We start from the raw sequence: 18,509 nt of genomic DNA, 5'->3' as shown, positions 1-18,509 counted from the left end.
CGCTGCCAAACGCTGCTGCACCTGCCCCCAGACACTGGGGTAGCCGTTGAGGGGCTCTCTGGGGGGAGCAAAGCTGAATGTCGGGAGTGGCCGTTCCCCCCAAGAGGGGACTCTGGGCGGAGCTGAGGGCTGGCCGGCCCGCACTCCCAGACGGCATGGAGCTCGTGAGACACGGAGGGGCTGGGCGAGGCAGGGCAGCAGAGGTGATGCGGTGAGGCTGAACGGAGGCCCCGGGTGTGGTGGGATGCGGAGACCGCAGAGGCAGGGCCAGGAGCCCAGCTGGACCCTAGCAGTGAGCTGACACCCCACACCGGGGGACGGGAAGCAGCTGCACGTGTGGTGTCTACCCCAAAGAAGAGACCTCAGTTACAGACCCTGCTCAGAGACCCTGTCCCGGAGCCACTTAAATCTGCCGTGTCAGGGTCCCCTGGCTGTTACCCCTATGCTTTCCTCTGTCTCTGCTGGGGGAAGGAACAGCCAGACCAAGAAGTTGGGGTCACCTTTTTGGGAGACCACTTGGTGTCAAGGGAGGTCCTGAGCTGGACTCCACCAGAACTGGGGCAAGGCAGTAGAAGGTGCTGGAGACAGTTGTGATCCCTTTGTCATACAGAACCCAGGAGGTGAGGCCCGTGCCTGGAGCTGGTTCCCCAAATGTGGAAGGGGTGAGCAGCCTCACGGTTGGCCTTCAGTGAGTAGGAGGTACTAATGGAGTGGCTAAGGGGTCATGTGGATGGGGGGGGCGGGATGCATGGCCGGAGGCCAGAGATGCAGGCTGCGGAGAGCTCAGGACCGACCCCCGCCCCCTGGCCAACCCCCCAGGGCAGTGAACATGGAAGCCCAGAGACAGTCTGCAGTGAGAATGGCCAGAACTTTCAGGCACGGTGACATTTTCAGGGGTGTCCCAGAAGAGCCCCTGAGAGGAGGTGGCAGGAAGCAGGGGGAAATCAGGAGAAAGTGTGTCAAAGTGCCAAGCTGAAGAGGGACAGTCGGTGAGTAAGGAGGGGTCCTTGGGGTCCCCAGAAAGGCTAAGCAAGGAGATGGAGCGAAGCCTCTGGTCAAGGTGGTGGTGGGACGTGGAGGCAGGGGTGTGGAGGGACTTGGGAACGAGCCCACTCTGGACAGATGCCAGGGGGCAGGGCCTGGTGCGGGGCAGCTTGGGAGTAGGGCGCAAGCAGAATGCGGAGAGGGAGAGGTCAGGTGGGGGCAGGTGTGCGGGCGGGAGTGACGGACAGACAAACGCTAGGGGGATAGAGGGGAACCCTCACCTCTGCAAGATGGCCCATGTGAGACGGGCCAGACTGCCTCCCCCCGGGAAAGTTCATGGGAACTCGTCCTTTGGGAAGAATCTGGGAAGGCTGCCTCGGGGATGCATTTCACAGATGGGGGGGAAAGAAATCAAAGCAAAGTCGAGGTCAAGATTTAAGGAGCCTGGCTATGACTTAAGGTCAAGGCACAATTTCCTTCCTTCCTTTTTTTTTTTTTTTTTTTTTGTTTAAGATTTTATTTGTTTGTGAAAGAGCAGCAAGAGAGAGTGAGAGTGAGAGTGACCACAAGCAGGGGGAACAGCAGGCAGAGGGGGAAGCAGACTCCCCACTGAGCAGGGGGACCAATGCCAGACTCGATCCCAGGACCCTAGGATCATGACCTGAGCCGAAGGCAGACGTTTAACTGACTGGTTACCCAGGCGCCCAAGGCACGATTTCCGACTGCGGATCGATTAAATGCAAAAACTTATCACAACTGGATGGCAGACCCAGGGGCGTCGTGCTCACGGCTTTCCCGCAAGTGGGGGACCCTCCTTATTCAGCCATCTGCACGCCAAGTGGGAGCATGGGAGCTGCTCCTCACCCACCATCTCTGCACCTGTCTGTCCCCACAGGTGGCCAGAGACGAGTGCTGGGCTCCTGTAGGCGCAGCCCCTCCCTCCGCCCAGCCAGGGTCCTCCCTCTCTCCTGCGACGTCGGCTAATGTGCTCCTTTCCACAAGCCGCAGGAGCGTGTTGGGCTGCCCTCTGAAACACACACACACACACACATACACACACACCCTCTCGACTCTACTTCCCCTCCTGCAAAACTCTCTGAGGAAGTTCACCTGTTCTCAAGCGTCCACATCCTTAAACCTTTCCCTTCTGACTTGGACGCCCACTACGCTGACTGTCCTTGCCAAGGTGGCCGATGGCCTCATGCATCGCCGTGTCCCCATCCCTCATCTTCCCGACCTGCCAACTCCTGGCTTCCAGGTCACTGCGGCCTCTCGGGCCTCCTGCCTGGCTGGCCGCTCCCCGTCTTTCCTTTGCTGCTACGTCTCCCTGCAAAGCTCCCAATGCTGCGGGACCTGCGAGCTGTCCCCACACGCCACTCTCCTGTCCTTCACTCCAACCACCTTGCATGTCCTCCGGGCCACTCCTCTCCCCAAGCTCATTGCATGGAGTCCAGACCGGTCCGAACTGAAGCCCGATCCCTGCTCCTGGAACCTACTTCGTTCGCCCCAGCAGGCCTCCCTTTGCACAGTCCAGGAGGTAGAGTCCTCGGGGATGGGGGAGCAGAGGCCAGGCGCTGCTCACTGACTCAGCCCAAAGCCCAACCTTGGCTCTTCTCTACCCCTCTGTCTCCATCTACTCTGTCTCCAGTCCTGTTTTCGGCTCCACCCTCAAAAAAAACCATCCAGAATCCAATCACTTATGGCCACTGCGCCACCTGGTGCAAATCATAGCCTGGGTTTCTTATGGCAAGAGCCTCACAAAACAGCAGCCAGAGAGAGACTTTCCAACAGTCAGATCAGACCACACTCAGTCCAAACCCTCCAATGGACCCCAAACTCTACGACGATCTACAAGGCCCCATCTCCTGCCTGTGTCTCCCTCTCTCTCTGACCTGGCTGCCCCCAACTCTTGCCCGTGGTGGCTTTGCTTCAGCTATTCTGGCTCCTGGGCACCTTAGTACCACAGGACCTTTGCACTCACTGTTTCCCCTCTGCCTGGAATGTTCTTAGCTCAGGCATGGGCATGGTTCACCCCCTCCCCTCTGTCAAGACTCTGTTCATGCTACCTGCTTGGTGAGGCCTACCCCGACCACCTGATTTAGAACTTCCACCCCTCACCTTGCTTTTCCAGTCCCCCTTACCTGGTTTTTCTCCTCTAACATTGACCACTAAGGCACTATGTAATTCACTTGTACTCCGTCTACTGTCTGCCCGCCCCCTCTGAAAGGCAAGCTTCTTGTTTGTCCCTTACTATCACTGCGGGTCAGTGGCACGGTGAGCCCTCCATGTCTATCAGCTGATGGGCTGAGTCCACTCCTCCCAGTGGGGAAGCACCCATTCCTTTAGGTAGAAGGTTGCAAAGGGATTCCCGGGGCACGGCCTCCTGGGCTGGGTCCGAGCTGGCTGGGTCTTGCTTGGCCAGCTGGCCTCTGCTGGTCCTGCCAGCCGGTAACTGCTCAGGCCTCACTCAGAACCCTCTGGAACCCTCCAGAATCTGCTTCGTTCTCGCCAACAGTGTGGCTGACCCCCAGGCCCCCTGCCCACCCTGCCCGTACACGGGGCTCACTGTCCCTCTGACTTGTCACATTACAGACTCTGTGCCCCTGCTTCCCCTCACTTGGGGGTGCCCCTCACCCCCCGCCCCGTGTCCTGCAAATGCCTTTTCCCATTTTAAGGCCTGGGTTATGGTTCCGCACTGCTCTGTCTCCCCTCTGGGCTGGGAGCAGCTTGAGGCTGCTGGAGCACGTCCCTGGCACATGGTGGTTCTCGGTGACGATCTGCTGACTATGGCCGTCAAGGAGCCCCAGCCTCCTCGACTCAGCACTGCTGACATTTGGGGCCACATCATTCTTTGTTGGGGGTCAGGACGCTGCCCTTCGCCTTCTATCAGCGTCTCTGTCCAGGTGCCAGCGGCACTGCCCCAAATGCCCCCAGTCGCTGCCCAACGCCCCAAGGGGCAAAGTCCGCCCCCCTCCCCCAGTCGAGAACCGCCATCCCAGAGAATCTGCTCTCCTCCAACATAAGAGGCTCCCGGGTTTGGGGGGTCCCGGGGCAGGGAGCAGCGTCAGCAGATGCCTCAGTCCGACGGAGCCTCTAAGAGGAAACCAGCTCTGTAGACGGCGCAGCACCCCCCCCCCCCCCCCCCGTCCCCAGGACAGAGGCACAGGGAGGGGACTTCCTTCCTGTCTGTGGCCAAACCCAGTGTGGCAGCTTCAGCCACACAGGAACTGAGACTTGAATTTTTAGCCGAGGCCGGAGAGAGAGAGCTGCTGGGTGTGGGGGACTTGGCTGCCCAAATGCGGGCATCACGGGCCCCCCTGTGCACCACTGGAGGTGGTCAGGCCGCAGCCACAGGAGCTCTGGCTAGCCCGCACTCCCACGGAGGGGCTCCTCTGGCCCCAGCACGAGGTGGAAACGACTTTGACCGGAGGGAGCTGCTCCAGCCTCCAAATTCGATGACGCAACGCCCATGCCAACCGCCAGCGCTAACAGGTCCTGGGCACCTGCCGTGGGCTCGGGCCCTGTCATGAACACCGGGGTCATCCCTCGCTCCTCCATCCCACTGCGGCAGCCCCGCGAGTCTGGCATTATTCCATCCCCCTCCGCAGAGACAGAAATGGAAGCTCAAAGAAGCTACGTTCATTCATTGTCTCAGAAAGGGTTTCCTGAGTTGACGAGGTTTTGCCCAAGGTCGCGCGCCAGCCAGGGCGAGAAGACGGTGGGACTCGAGCGCATTGCCACCCGACCACACACACAGAAGGGTCCCAGCGCCTCACTGGGAAACGATTGGGGTCCTCCAACCTCACTCCCCAGAGCCCCCCACTCCACTGTCCCTAACAGAGCAGCCTTTCAACTGTCCACAGACCAAGTTCTTGAAAAAAGAAAAAAAAAAAATGGCCTTTCCCTCTGGACATTCTGAGAGCCCAAGCTTCCTGGAGGAGGCAGTCGCTTCTGAATGCCCGTCACACACTGGGCACATGCTGCGCCTCCCACTTCCGCCGACGTGGCACCCCCTGCACTTGGGGGGCCAGATGCACAACAAGGGTCTGCTGACCAGTAGCCCTCCCAGGCAGCACCAACACCAAAACGGCTCTCCCAAGCCCTCGGGGTTCTCAGCTCGGCCCCGCGCCCCTGCCCAGGCACCAATGCCACGCCCAAGAGACCAACAAGCTCTGTGCCCCCCGAAGCCGGCACGCTAGGCATTGTGGAGGCGACGGCAACGTACCCCAACCCAAGGCAGCCGCTCAGAGGCCCTTTCAGAAACACACGCGGACAGGATCCCAGCGGATGCCTCGCACACCGATGATTACTGCTGACCCTTGGACAACACGGGTTGCAATCACGCGGGTCCACTTACACGCGGATTTTTTTTACAGTTCCCTAGTATAAATGGGTTTTCCTTGTGCTTTTCTTCATAACATTTGTTCCTCTAGCTTAGTTCATTCAAAGTATACAGGATATTATACGTATAAACACAAAATACGCGTTCAGCGACTGTGTTCTGGGGTAAGGCTTCAGGTCGGCAGTAGGCTGTCAGCAGTTACCTTTCGCGGGAGTCAAAAGCTACCCGTGGGTTTTCAGCGGCGTTGGGGGTTGGCGCCCCTGACTCTTGTGTTTTTCAAGGGTCAAGTGCATGTCCTCAGGTGGCCTTCGCCTATTTCCTGGAGTCATCAAACAGTGCACATCATTTTGTCCAGACCCGCTTAAGCACAGGGAGAGGGAGGCCACACACAAGGAGGCTGAGACTGCCTGGATCGGGGGCGGGGGGCACCACCCCGTTGCAGTCAGAGCACAAAACCTTGCTCCCTTCTCTGTCTCGGGAGCTGGCCGTTTACACAGAGCCAGGCCTAAGGAACCATGGGCAACTAGAGTTTTGCTTAATTAAATCCTACTTTAAAAGCACCGGGGGAGACTCTCTGGGTTGGAAGGCTTTGTGCCAAGTGTTCTTTATTTTTATATTTTTTACATGTTGTATTTTAATTTAGTTAACAGATCTTTAAAGAGTGGGGGGGGGGCATGCCTTAACTAGCCATCGGAGAAGTAGCAGAATGTTAGGGGAGTCAGACTTAGAACATCAGACTGGCAGAGCTCGGTCGGTTTTATCCTTAATTCTTCCCTCTGTGGGGGCAGACATCTGGGGACAGCTCTAGCCACGCTCGGGTCTGACAGATGAGACTCAGGGCTGCCCAGAGCACCTGGCATTGGCAGGAGACTGCCCCGTGCTCTCGGGGGCTTCTCCTGCCGGAGGGACGACAGCTCATGCTTCTGTACCACATGGGGGAGCGTCACATTCTGAAACCTACAAATTAACGCACATTCTGAAACCTACACATTACTGCACAACAAACCAATTTCCCCTGCCCTGTCACACATTGGTGAGGATGGCAATAATTTTCCAAACTTCTAGATTTCAAGATGAGAAACCACCTCAGTCACGAGCACGTGGACCACCTAGCCACCAATTCTGCAGAGCTCTCTCTCGGGTCCAGCCCCGAGCGCTGGCCGGAGACCCCTTTTCAGGAGCCTGATCGTTCCAGAAACCCACAGGCGCCATGTCCTCCTTTCTCTTTCCACTCACTTGGCTTGTGTTACCGGGTACCCCAGGCCTGTCTTTGACATCGGGATTCAGGGACCAAGTGAGAGACAACCCCTGCCCCCGCAGCCCCACGCACACAGATGAGGCTAGGCCAGGCCACTGGCTGGGTGCACACTGCCCTGCAGGGGTACCTGGCCGCAGTCCCCCAGGGCACCCGAGCTCCACGCAACCTCGCCCAGCACCATCGGCCACCATGCCCAGTCCTCCAGAGCCTGCGCGACAAGCGATGGTGTCATTTCACAGACAAGGAAGCGGGTGCCGGGACGGTCAGCATTGAAAAGCTACTGAAACAGTAAGGCCCACGACAGCAAGCAGAGCAGGGACGCAGGCCCAGATGGAGACGCGGTGCAGCACGCGCTGCCCAGACCCCGCCACGCATCCCACCCCACGCCTGGTCTCTGCAGCCAGATCGGCATGGCGACTCCTGGGGTACCCTTTGGACCTAGAATGAGAGTGTTTGCTGCTTCTCCTCAGGCCGGGGCACTTTTAAATAAAAACAACCCACGCATTCTTGTGTTTGTATAAAAGATATTTACTTCAATTATCACACCTAGGGTGCTAGTGAGTAATAATACATGGTGTGAGTTTCATACAGTGATATTGCTTCTCCATATCATATAGGGACCGTTGTACAGTGCTGAGAACAAACATCGTATGGCTAACCAAGGACAGAAGGGACAACGCCAGGGGCCGACGGGTGCCTCCCCCACCCCCACGCCAGCTGGATCAACTTTTTTGACTCTTAATGTCGAAAACAAATAGCAAGAAAAAAAAAAAATGTTACCAGAGATGGGTCACAGCAACACAACAGAGGCTTCTCGAAGCTATTTGTACAAAAATGACGCCTTTTTTTTTTTTGTTGGTTTTTTTTGTTGTTGTTTTTTTGTTTTTTTGTTTTTTTTGTTTTTGTTTTTGGTCAGTTGGGTCTCTGTGAGGATTAAAAAAAAAAAGTCTGTGATTGTATTAACAAACGAGCTCTAAAAACATCTAAGACTTAGTGCGTTACAGAAAATATAAAATACTGCTAAAATGTAAAGACACCACAGTACACGGGGGGGCGGGGCTGGGGGCGGGGCGCTGAGCTTATGAAAGGTATCCCGGAAGAAGTCCGCCACTCTGCGAGCGAGCTCGTCTTGTGCTGTGTTAGTAGTCTGGACAGGAGCGTGGCGCTACCCGCTCTCATGGCAAAGTAGTTATTGCACATCGCAAAGAGCTAGGTCTCACTCAGCGGAAAGGGACGCGGGGAAGCCCTCTTTTCCTCTTTTTTCTTTTCTTTTTTCTTTTTTTTTTCCTCCCACTTCTATTTTCCGACGAATTATGCTCAAATGCTGTAAGAATTTTTGCATGAATCCTCTCGTCTCCAAAATGCACAGCATTTTCTGAGGGGTCTCGGTGGGACGGGAGATGCCCGTTTTCTCAAGGACAGAGGCAGAAAACGGCTCGAGAGAGGAGAGAGAGAGAGAGAGGGAGAGAGAGAGAGAAATGCATAGACTAATTCGAGAGAAATGAAAACCCTTTGGTGGTGGTGGTGGGGGGCAGGCGGAGGGATGGGGGCGATGATTTCATTGGAGGTCTTTCTTTCAAAGAGACGAGAACAAGATCAGGACCCCCGACGATTTCAGAGAAGGGGAGAAGTCATGGCACAGAAAGCGAGGCCGGGGTTGGCTGTGTGGCCCCACCAGGGCCTTGGCCTCAGGGGGGAGCCCCATCCTCCTGGGCCAGACCCTCCTCACCGTCACACCTGATTAGCAAGTATGATGTCCCCCCCTCCACGCTTCACCACATTAAGGGGGGCAAAGGGGCTCCCCCAGGACCTCCCCGGTGAGGGTCTTCAAGCCAAAGCTGGACTCGCAAACACCGCTGTTTCACAAGATGGTTTTGACCCAACTTTGTATGCAAGGGAAGCCACCACAAGAACGACAAGAAAAGCCAACACGACAGAGCAAACCAGTGCGAGCCTTGCGAGAAACCTCTCTCTCCCTTGGAAGCCATGGTCTTGCCCAGGCCAGCCGCGCCTGCTCTGACCAGGGCTCGCTGGAACTTCATGAACCCAGAAGGCTTACCAGAGGCTCTAGGAGGCTTTGGGGGGAACTGAACTTCGCTTTTCTAAGTCTCTGTAGCCCCTCAGGCGAGTGTTTTTCAACTCTTTCATTTAAAAAGTCAGACCCGGGGAGACCACCAGCTTTTGAGTGGCTACCCTGGAGACAGGTTGTCTGATTCTGCTGGAGAAGCCTCCTCTGCCCCCCAGTCAAATCCCCAGACCCTTCGGTTCTTTTGGGGCGGGGGGTTTTGTGTGTGTGTGTGTGTGTGTGTGTGTGTGTGTGTGGCGGAGGGGAGAGGGCAGGAGGCAGAAGACAGTAACCACCGGAGTGATAGCAAAAAGCATTTATAGCAACAACACAAAACAATACACTCCTGATAAGAACTTAAATGATTAACCCTAACAATAAATAGAAGAGGATAGAAATAAATGTCTTTTTCTTCTCAAGGAAACATCCTTTTATAATTATCCTCACGCACGCTGGCAGGTCAGTAGCAGTCAACTCATCTCAAGGAAAGGTTAAGTGCTGGAAGGGATGGCCTGGTCTCACAATCGGGAGGGTTCTTAGCTGCTGAGTCACCCCCCCCCCGCCCCGCCCCCCACCTCCCCTGCCACCCAGCCGGGTTCCCCCCCAGGGCCTGTGGGCCCTGTACACCTAGCTTGGGGGGGCGGTCAGCAAGAGGCAGGCTGAGAGAGGGGCGGGGGGCTGGGGAGGCCTGTTTTCCCTTCAGTTCATAAACAAACGGAACTACAGTGAAAGTTCCCATCCACAACCTGAATCGTCCTGGTCTAAAGCTTACTTTGAGTTCATTTGGTGTGCAATACATTATCTCTTAAAAATGAAGAAAAATGATTTCTATTGCACAGAGCTTTTTACACACATAGTCATCTACTTAAGTGCTTTCTGTTTAAAGCAAACTGTACACACGCGCGCGCGCACGCACCCACACACACAAAGGACAGCAAAGAAAGCAAGCAAAGAAAAAGATGGAAAAAATGGGAACGGAGAGGAACTTTCAAACAAAAGCAGCCCCGTGCCACTTTTCAATGCATCTAGCTGAATGGTGTCTGGTTTCACCAGTGGAAGTCCTAACGCTTCCTTACGCTGTGCTTCTGATTATTTTCCATAGGGATGTAGCCGTGACATTGGGATATAAGGCACCTTTCCTTTCTGATCACAGAAAGCTTGATACATAGCATAATAGCATATTTTGTGGTAGAAATTAAAGCCTAAACACTAAGGAAATGACAGGAACACAGACTATACCTAACGTCACTGGAGAAACTAGACCCATGGAAAGCAACTCAAAGTTATTTTCAAAGGCTTTTAACAGGGGGATGGGGAAGTGCACATTTATGCATAGCCTAATGCCTTTCTCTCGCTAGCCTTTTTTAGGATTCTTCGCCTACAATGCCCAACTTTTAAAGTTAGCATTCCGGAGGAGACTAGGCGCTTTGGAAATGTCTTGTTAAAGCTAAATGTCACTTCATGCAAAAATTAGAATGGAGATACCACCGACAGTGTGGTCACAGCATCTTTGGAGGGGAGGAGGAGGAAGGATGGCCACAAGGCCTGGGCAGGTGCGGGCAGGTCCCGCCAGTGGGAGAGACTGGGCAGCTGCATCTCCTCCTTCCCTGGCGAGGACGGGGCAGGGAACTCGGGTGCGGGCTCATGTCCTGCCCAGCTCTCTGCCCTCCATGCCCCTCCTCTGCCTTCCTCATTCACTCCGGGGGCTCGGGCCTCTGCTTTCAGCACACCTCTAAGGGTTTACAGGCTGGATCTTTCTGGAACTTTCCTTGGGAACTTGTTTCCTGGTTGTTTTTGTCTACAAAAAGGCAGAAACCGGTGGGAATGGAAATACATGTTGCCAAACTGGACCTCTGTCTCCGCGAGTGTGCAGGCCAGACCCGGAAACGGAACTCTGCTGGAGGCCCCGGGCCGCCATCTTGCCACTTGGGGCGGGAGCTCTGCCTTAGGGGTCATGAAGCCTCCCCCTGTTGCCACCAAGGCCCACATGAAACCACAAAAGCACCGGGGTGGGGGTTTCTAACTGTGGGCTTTTTCTGACAAATGCCCAAGTGCCTGACGATGACACAGATCCTTAGGCTTCCGCTTCTAAATCTTTCCCATCAGGAGGACACACTGGCCACCAGAGAGTGTGGAGCCATGTCTAAGCAGCCGCTCTGGGAGCTGGGCTTTTCTGCACTGCGTAGAAATCGGTACGCTCTTCCGGGAAGAGTCTTGTGATTGAAGACTGGGTTTGCAGACGGGAGAACACCCTTTCCTGTCCTGTCCTCGAGACGCTTCCAAAGGACACCTCACAGCGGAGCCGAAGTCACTTCCCTGTGCCAGGGACAAGTAAGGACAGAGTTCCCTAATGCCAGGGAGGAACCCCGGGGCTGTGTCCTCACATGGCCAGCCAGGGGCAGCCCAGGGCAAGGGGAACGGCTCTGACAGATCCTGACAGCTGAGCGGGAACGGGCAGAAAGCGAAGGCCGGCCAGCGCGGGGCCCTCTGAGGCCTGAGACCGCCCCCGCCTGCCAAGGAGACGGCTGCCAGTGTGTCAGGAACAGGTGAAGTCGAGAGAAGAATCCACGTGCCTCGAGCAGCACAGCTGTGTTGTGCTCACAAGAGAGGAGAGGGAAGGAGGCCTGCCCACCAGGCCCAGACACATTCACGAACGCCACGATTCTAGCACTTTCGCCCCCCCCCCCCCCCGCCCCGTGCCTCGAGGTTCTGAAGGGAGTAACGCCAAGTGGGAGCACAGGTTAGTGAGGTAGAAGGGGTCAGAGGAGTGTGCGGACAGGGACGACATCTCGGGGAGGGAAGGACACGGCCTGCCTGAAGGAACGCGGCCAACAGCCCGCCCCGCGGGCCGCGCAGGCCCGAACCTCGCCTTGCTCCCATCCCCCCACACGGCTGGCTTGCTGGCTCCCCACAGAGGGGGCTTGCGATGGCTAAGGGCAGACTCTTGTCTTTAGGCCTGTCGAGAGGCGCCTGTCCTAGTGCATTTAAGGCAATGGCTGTTGCCCCCCAGCTCAAGATGGAGTAAGTCATGAACACCGCTTCCCGCGGTGCGCATCCCCGAAGGGTGTGATCTACTCCCCGCACCCCGGGTCCTCTGTTCTCTTCAGTGAGGTTTGTTTTTCTGAGATGTGAGGAGGAGAAACATTGCATAGAACGTCAATCGAGTTCATTGATCACTGCTGCGAGAGAGGGCAGGAGTTCTGCAGGAACAAAGAAACCCAGTCCACCTGCTGGGAAGGTACCCGCCTGTGGACTGAGTCGTGTGTGTGAGACAGAGACTGGGGCATGATCTCAGGGCCACGAGCCCAGGCCACAGCTTTCCCTCCGATTAGAGGACAACCTGCCTTCTGCTTGGTTTCCTCACAGCCCCACGACTGACAGGGCTCGGGCCATGGAGGGAGACCAGGGGTTTCCTTCCTCCTAGAGCCGGCCGGCTGGGCCGGGGGCTGCGGGTCCACGGGGAGGGTCTCTCACAGCCACAGAGAGCACAGAGAAACCCTCAACCCTGTAGCTCTATGAGTCTGGACCATTAGCCAGCGGACCCGAATGTCCGCATCGGACAGGATGGTTTTTAAATGGGGAGAAAACAAAGATGCCGAAAGCCAGGACACGGGGCAGGGAGCCCACAACTGTCACCTTTTTGCCTCAGTCCCTCTCATAGACATTGTGGCTGTGGTTTAAGAGTAGTCATAGGAGTCAAGAGCCTGGTATTTCCTGGAGACTTCTGGAAGCCTGCGTCCCGGGACGGTCTGCTGCTCACGAGCTACCTCAGGTCTGGGTGCTGTTACACACAGGTCGGCTCTGAGAATAATTGAGTTGAGCCAGCTGGCTGGGATAATCCTTTCTAAAGGGCGGCCTGACTGGCGGACAGAAATCACAGACATCCGACTGATCCCGAAGTTCAAGGTTGGGGGTCACCTGGGAGCCAGGCGATGGAAGCGGGCGGGCCCAGGTCTGGGACAGAACCCACACCCCTTCCACCTCAGATACCCCACAGGGGAGTATGGGTGGGAGCCCAGGGTCGAGAGGCTGGATGTGAACACTGATTTTATACCGGGCCTCCACTTAGCCAGCTAAGTAATGGCAAAAACCTTAAGTCATGAACACTCCCTCCAATTAACAAAAAGGAGCCATTTAAAATGGTATAATGGAGCTTGTAATTAAGTGTTAGTGTTTTATACGGAACCGTTTTCCCCAGGGGAGAGGTACAAATCAGCTTTTTAAACTGATGGAGCAGAGAGGGGAGGGGGTCGGCTGCCTGTGGGAGCGACTGCTTGGAATGCCAGCCAGCTGAAGGTAAGCCCCCCAGAGAGGATGCTGTTCAAGGCACTTGAATATTGCTTATCAAGATGAAAGATCAACCCTTAGACTCGAACTGAGAGGTGTGACAAGGAGGGGGGATGCTCCCCCGACCCCCTGAAAGGTTTCTGTTATTTAGTGGCAGCTCTTAAAAGTATTACAGACAGTGAAAGCTTGACACAAAAGATCATACGGTTGGGGTCACAACTGAAAAAAATAAATAGAGGAAAAAAAAATACAAACACAGAACCGCAAGCAAACTTTAACTGATTGTATCGAGCACCCAGATGGAAGTCTGGCAAAAAAAGGTAGAGTGGAAATCAACGATAACCTAGTTAAGAAAACAAAACAAAACGAAACAAAACACAAACCAACCAACAAAACCCAACAGAAAGGACTAAACCGCTTTGAAGAGCCCGAGTGGCTGTTTTACTGTTTCCATTTGGCCACTAGAATGGACACACTTATTTATACTTTCTCAATTTCCTCGGGTTGAACACCTTTGTAAATAACAGTCATGCCTTTAAAACTAAAACACTACCCTAGTATTTCGGTTAACTCCCTGGTTTTCATTCTAATGAAAAAATCAGATATTCAGAGATTGATCACACACGATGACAAAATTCCCTCGAGGTTTTCGTGGAGAGGACACCACAGTACTGTCAGGGGCTCCGCTACTCACTGTCCTAGGGGGTCACTAACGCAAACTCGCTCTTCTTAACACACCTGCATCGAGCCAGATGGTAATCTGCTTCCCCTTAAGCTCCTCCATTTTGAATTCTCTTCTCACTGAACCAGGTATCAAGTTCAGAGATGAAACGACCATCCAAAGACAAACAGCCTGCCTCCCAGCCTCCTAGAGCCTTCTGAAAACTTCTTATTCATGAAAAGGCATTGTCTTTAGTGTAGTGACTCTTAAATTTGTGAAAACTTGAACTAAGTGCTGCGGTTGCAGGTTAAAAGACTGTAAATGAACTACATAATTCCTAAAACATCATGCAAGAAATGTGGTTTCACATCTTACAGTCAAAGTCCTACAAAGTTAATTAATACAAGCACACTCAGGTGTAATAGTGGGAGCATACCTTGAAAATTATAACTCCCTCCCACCCCCCCAAATCAAAAAAGGTAATATTAATTAAACTTAAGAAATAATGAATGCACCATTAAAATGCCATCCAAAGATGTTGACCTAAGACAAAGGTTCCAATGATACACAATACGGTCAAAAAGTTTTCAATCAGTAATATACAGTAGGACAACTACATCTTGTAAATTATACCCAATACTGCCGGCAGTCTATCCCTCTAAGAATATTTGCCCCTTTCATCCCTTCCTAACAATCAGATAATAAAATACAGCACCTATAAATAAGCAAAAAAAAAATATATATATATACCGAAATCATCTATTGTTAGTTTAAAGATATGGCAATAAAGGAGTCTAAATTAGCAAACTTGTAGAAGCCATAACTGATAAAACAGCTTATTGAAAAAAGGTGGCAGTAATGCACTCTATGTGTGCACAGGTACTTAAGAAAATACACAGACGTATAAAATTGCACACACGCACACACGCACACTCTCATCCGCCTCTATTCTCACGCATATACACATAGACAACAGGAGGAATCCGAGACAAGTTAGACTTCTGATTTGTACTTAGACTGCCCTAGACTGTGCATAAAAGGACTGTTCCAAGAGGCAGAGTGAAGGGAGGGGCCGATGGAAGGTCTGGTCTGGAAGTGAAGAGCGACAACGTTTTGGTGTGAGTGCGGGCCGTCTCTACAGGGGTGGGAGCAGAGCCCAGACTGCCACTTCTCTCTTCTGCAGGGAAGGAAGCTTCCCACGACGTCAACAGTCCTCAGTGCTTGTGGTGGGAAGAGCGGGTGGGGTGGGGTGGGGGCGGGGGAGAGAGAGTGCGCGTGCGCGAGAGCCCTGCCCAGGCCCGGGGAGCGGCGGCCCCTGGTGGGGCTCAGTCCATCAGGCGCCCGGGAGCCCGGGAGAGTGCTGTGCGGTGTGCTGCCTTCTGTGCCAAGGAAAGCCTGCTGCCCACGCCGGCCGGGCCCCTGCGGCCCCCGACTCTTTCCTCCGTGCTTTCCACGCTCGCACGCGTGCCGACGCGCTAACACAGACGTAGACACCATAAATTAAACAGAATGAACGGGGACATGCTACAGTTCTAACTTGTCTCCTAAACCTCCGAGATATGAGGTCTGATCAGCGTGCTCTGCGGTTAGAGGTTAAAAAGCAGATTATAAAATACCTAGATTCGGATCTTTTCTTTTTGTCCTGATTTGGCCTAGAATGGAGTGTATTAAACAGACCCTGGCCGGCAAAAGCCCAGGGGTCAGTTAAAGCTATGGATCACTGTGCACTACATGTCAGGATTCTATGCACGTACGAGAAAACACTACCTCAGCTACCACAAAATCAGATCGTTTCCTGATGTGACTTCTCTTTCTGTTAAAAAATATGTGGAGTAAATGTGTTTTATTTTAATTCAAAGTCTCAAACGAGAAGATTCTTTACTTGAAAATATTTAGGAATCCAAACTAGTGTGTTTAGAGTCGGTTTGACTGTGCAATCTCTTAGTGGCAACTGAACAGCTACAAAAACTTTCTTTTTTAATTTTTCTGAAAAATCCCCCCTCCCCCCCTTTTTTTTCCTGGTTTAAGAAGATAATAGTGTATTATCGCTCTGAAGCCATTAGATGGCAGATAAAAAGCCCCCTTTTAATATGTGGGTTTGATTTTTTTTTTTTTTTTAAAGCCCACACGAAAGAGGAGGGCGCAAGGCAAAGCTGTAAGAGTTATTCCAGAACCTGTGGAAATCACTTAGGGCAATAAAAAAAACACTTCAGGGTACAAAAAAGCTCGACTACACATTTCCGTTTTCTTCCTTGAAAACACGACATAGATTGGGCTTAATGCTCCTTTGTTTTCTATATGCACCTTGGCCTATGGCGATTTTGCCCTGTGGCCCGCAGGGCGGTAAGTGCGCAACACGGTCCAGGCCGCGGAGTCGGCGCCCGCCCCTCTGCCCGGCCCGGCCCGTCGCGGCCCGACCCGGCCCGGCCCGACCCGGCCCGGCCCAGCCCAGCCCGGCGCGGCTCGGCCAGGCTCGGCTCGGCTTGGCCCAGTTCGGCCCAGCTCGGCCAGACTCGGCCCGGCTCGGCCAGACTCGGCTCTACCCGGCTCGGCCCAGCTCGGCCAGATTCGGCCCGGCTCGGCGAGACGCGGCTCGGGGAGACGAGGCTCGGCTCGGCCCGGCTCGGCCCAGCTCGGCCAGACTCGGCTCGGCCCGGCCCAGCTCGGCCCAGCTCGGCCCCGCTCGGCCCCGCTCGGCCCCGCCCGGCCCGGCTCGGCGGGCGGCGCCCTCTCAGAACTCCCATTCGATGGGCTCCTCCCGGCTGGCGGCCTTCTCCAGGCGGTGGATTATGCTGTTCAAGTTCGCGGCCTTCTTCTTCCTCAAGGGGTTGTCTCGCGAGTCCCTGGCGCCCGCGGCCTCCGGGAGGCCGAAGAGGCTCTGCAGCGAGCTGGCCCTGCGGGCGGCCGCCGGCGCGCTGGTGCTTGGCAAAGCGGAACTCCTGTCGGCGCCGTCCCGGGCCCGGCAGGGGCCCTCCGCCGGCGGGGCGGCTGAGGTAGCGGCGTCCTCCCCGGCCGCGGGGGCGGCGGCGGCGGCGATGGCGGGGTTTGGCACGGACCCCGGGCCGTCGGCGGGGCCCTCGGGCGGCGGTGGCGGTGGCGGCGGCGGCGGCGGCGGCGGGGGCGCCCGGGGCCGGCCCTCGTCGTCGGCGTCGTCCGGGGCCGGGGCCCCCGAGGGCGGCGGCTGCGCCTTCTCCGCCGGCCTCGGCGCCTCCTCCCGCTCCTCCGGGGCCTCGGCCGGCCCTCCCTGAGACTTGGCGGCGGCCGCGGGGCCGCCCGGCTCCTCGGCGTCCACGGCGCCCGGGCCCTCGGCGGCTTCGACGCCGTCGCAGCTGTCGCCCTCCGAGCTGGGCGCCGCCCGGCTGCTTCGGGCCGACGGGGAGTCGCTGGCCCCGGCCTGGCCCTGGCTCCCCGCCTGAATCTCCTCAATGAACAGTTCTCTGCGGATCCGAGACCTGCGAGACACAAGCGGGAGGGCGCCGTGAGCGGGGCTGCTGGGGAGTCACCCGCTGGTTCCCAGACCCTGCGCCTTGGCCGGGGGTCCCTCGGCTGGCTGCCGGCCTCCTCGTCCCCGCGAGGACGGCGCGCCCGTGTGCCTCGTCCAAGGGCGCCCTCCCCACATGCCCCTCCCGCCCCGCCTCGCAGCAGGTTGCGGGTGGCCCGGTCGCACTCTGCACACCCGGGCCACGCCCGGGGCGGGGTACACGGTGGTGACCTCGGACGGGACTAACAGCTGGAAATGCAGGACGAAGGCTAACGTGAGAGAGAACCAACGAATACACAGCGCCCAGGGCCAGAAGCTCGAGCCTGGTGCTCTGAGCCACAGGCCGGGGCCAGGGCCCTGGGCAGGGTCACTTTCGATCAGGCACGAAGGAGACCACATGCGCGCTCCAACACACCAAGCATGCTGCCATCAAACAGGACGGCCCCTACCCGGGGCCCAGCGCTCCCTTCCTTTGTTGGGTCTGAAGGAGCAGCTACAGATGGACCCTGGCCTTCCCGGTTTTGGGGCCCTGAGTGACATCGAGAAAGGACTCTTCTGAAGTCTGTTCCTGTGCCAGAGTTCCTCCTTCCATCTGCTCACAGCACTAGGCTCCATCCGAACTCTCTAGATGGTTATTCTGAAGAGCTGAAAAGCCTCTGATCAGTGTGCCAGCTGTTACTGGAAAAGCATCCTCAGGTCAGCGGGCAGAAGCCCACTGTCCTGCAGAGACTGGGCCTCCCGACAGCCCTTGGTTAGGCATGCGATGAAAATATTTTCTGCAGTACACAGACCCCAGGAGAGCTGACATGCTTGGAGAGCCCACTATATGCCAGGCCTTGTGTTGTGGATGTGGGGAGTGTTGAAGCCAGGGAGAGCGTTTTCAGTCCGGTGTGTCTAAACCCTCGGTGGTGGTGATGTGTTCACGATGGTATCTGCTCCCTGCACAGCCTGAGCCCTGACCCTTGTCCCGAGGATGGTTTCTGAGAGAGAGCTGCAGGGTGAGGTCCTAAACCTAACCCCCTCCATCCCCACCCACCAGAAGTTCTCTGGCATAAGTAAAGACTTTCTTCCTTCTCTGGGGCTACCACGGGGCCCGTGAAATGCAAGCCTTTGTAGATAGGCTCCTGGACACGGGGCTTGAGGGCGAGCCTGTTCTGCTGCCTTTCAAGGCCCTCCGCAGCCAGGAATGCCTGCTGGGGTGAACGCCTAATCCTGTCCCTCCCCGGCTGCGGAGGTGGGAGCTAGATGGGCAGGCCACAGGTCTGCTGGTACTAACTCTGAGTCCCGGGGCTGGACTGGCCCAGAACAGAGCACAGGCTTTATAGAACCAGGCCAATCTGGATTTGAAATCTGGCTTTGTAAGACTTACTAGCTATACAGCTTGGAAGAAAGGTCCTAAGCTGTTTTGAGCTTGATTTCTTATCGGAAAAA

General features: G+C 55.7%; 1 protein-coding gene across 7 annotated transcripts in view; it reads right to left on the bottom strand.

Moving 5' to 3' along the window:
- CUX1 (cut like homeobox 1) overlaps positions 1-18,509 on the bottom strand; it is a 354,242-nt gene that overhangs the window by 9,746 nt on the left and 325,987 nt on the right. For 4 of the 7 annotated variants that reach the window (XM_059155147.1, XM_059155143.1, XM_059155144.1 and 1 more), the window contains exon 24: positions 7,089-17,049. The exons of the other annotated variants lie outside the window; for them this stretch is intronic. In XM_059155147.1, the coding sequence (XP_059011130.1) occupies positions 16,329-17,049 (721 nt within the window). In that variant the 3' untranslated portion in view covers positions 7,089-16,328. Of the gene's footprint in view, positions 1-7,088; positions 17,050-18,509 lie in introns of those variants that run through there. 7 annotated transcript variants of the gene reach the window in all.

Source organism: Mustela lutreola, chromosome 17 (assembly GCF_030435805.1).
Source record: "Mustela lutreola isolate mMusLut2 chromosome 17, mMusLut2.pri, whole genome shotgun sequence".
In the NCBI taxonomy this organism is placed as follows: Eukaryota; Metazoa; Chordata; class Mammalia; order Carnivora; family Mustelidae; genus Mustela; species Mustela lutreola.
This window is presented reverse-complemented; position numbering and strand designations above follow the sequence as displayed.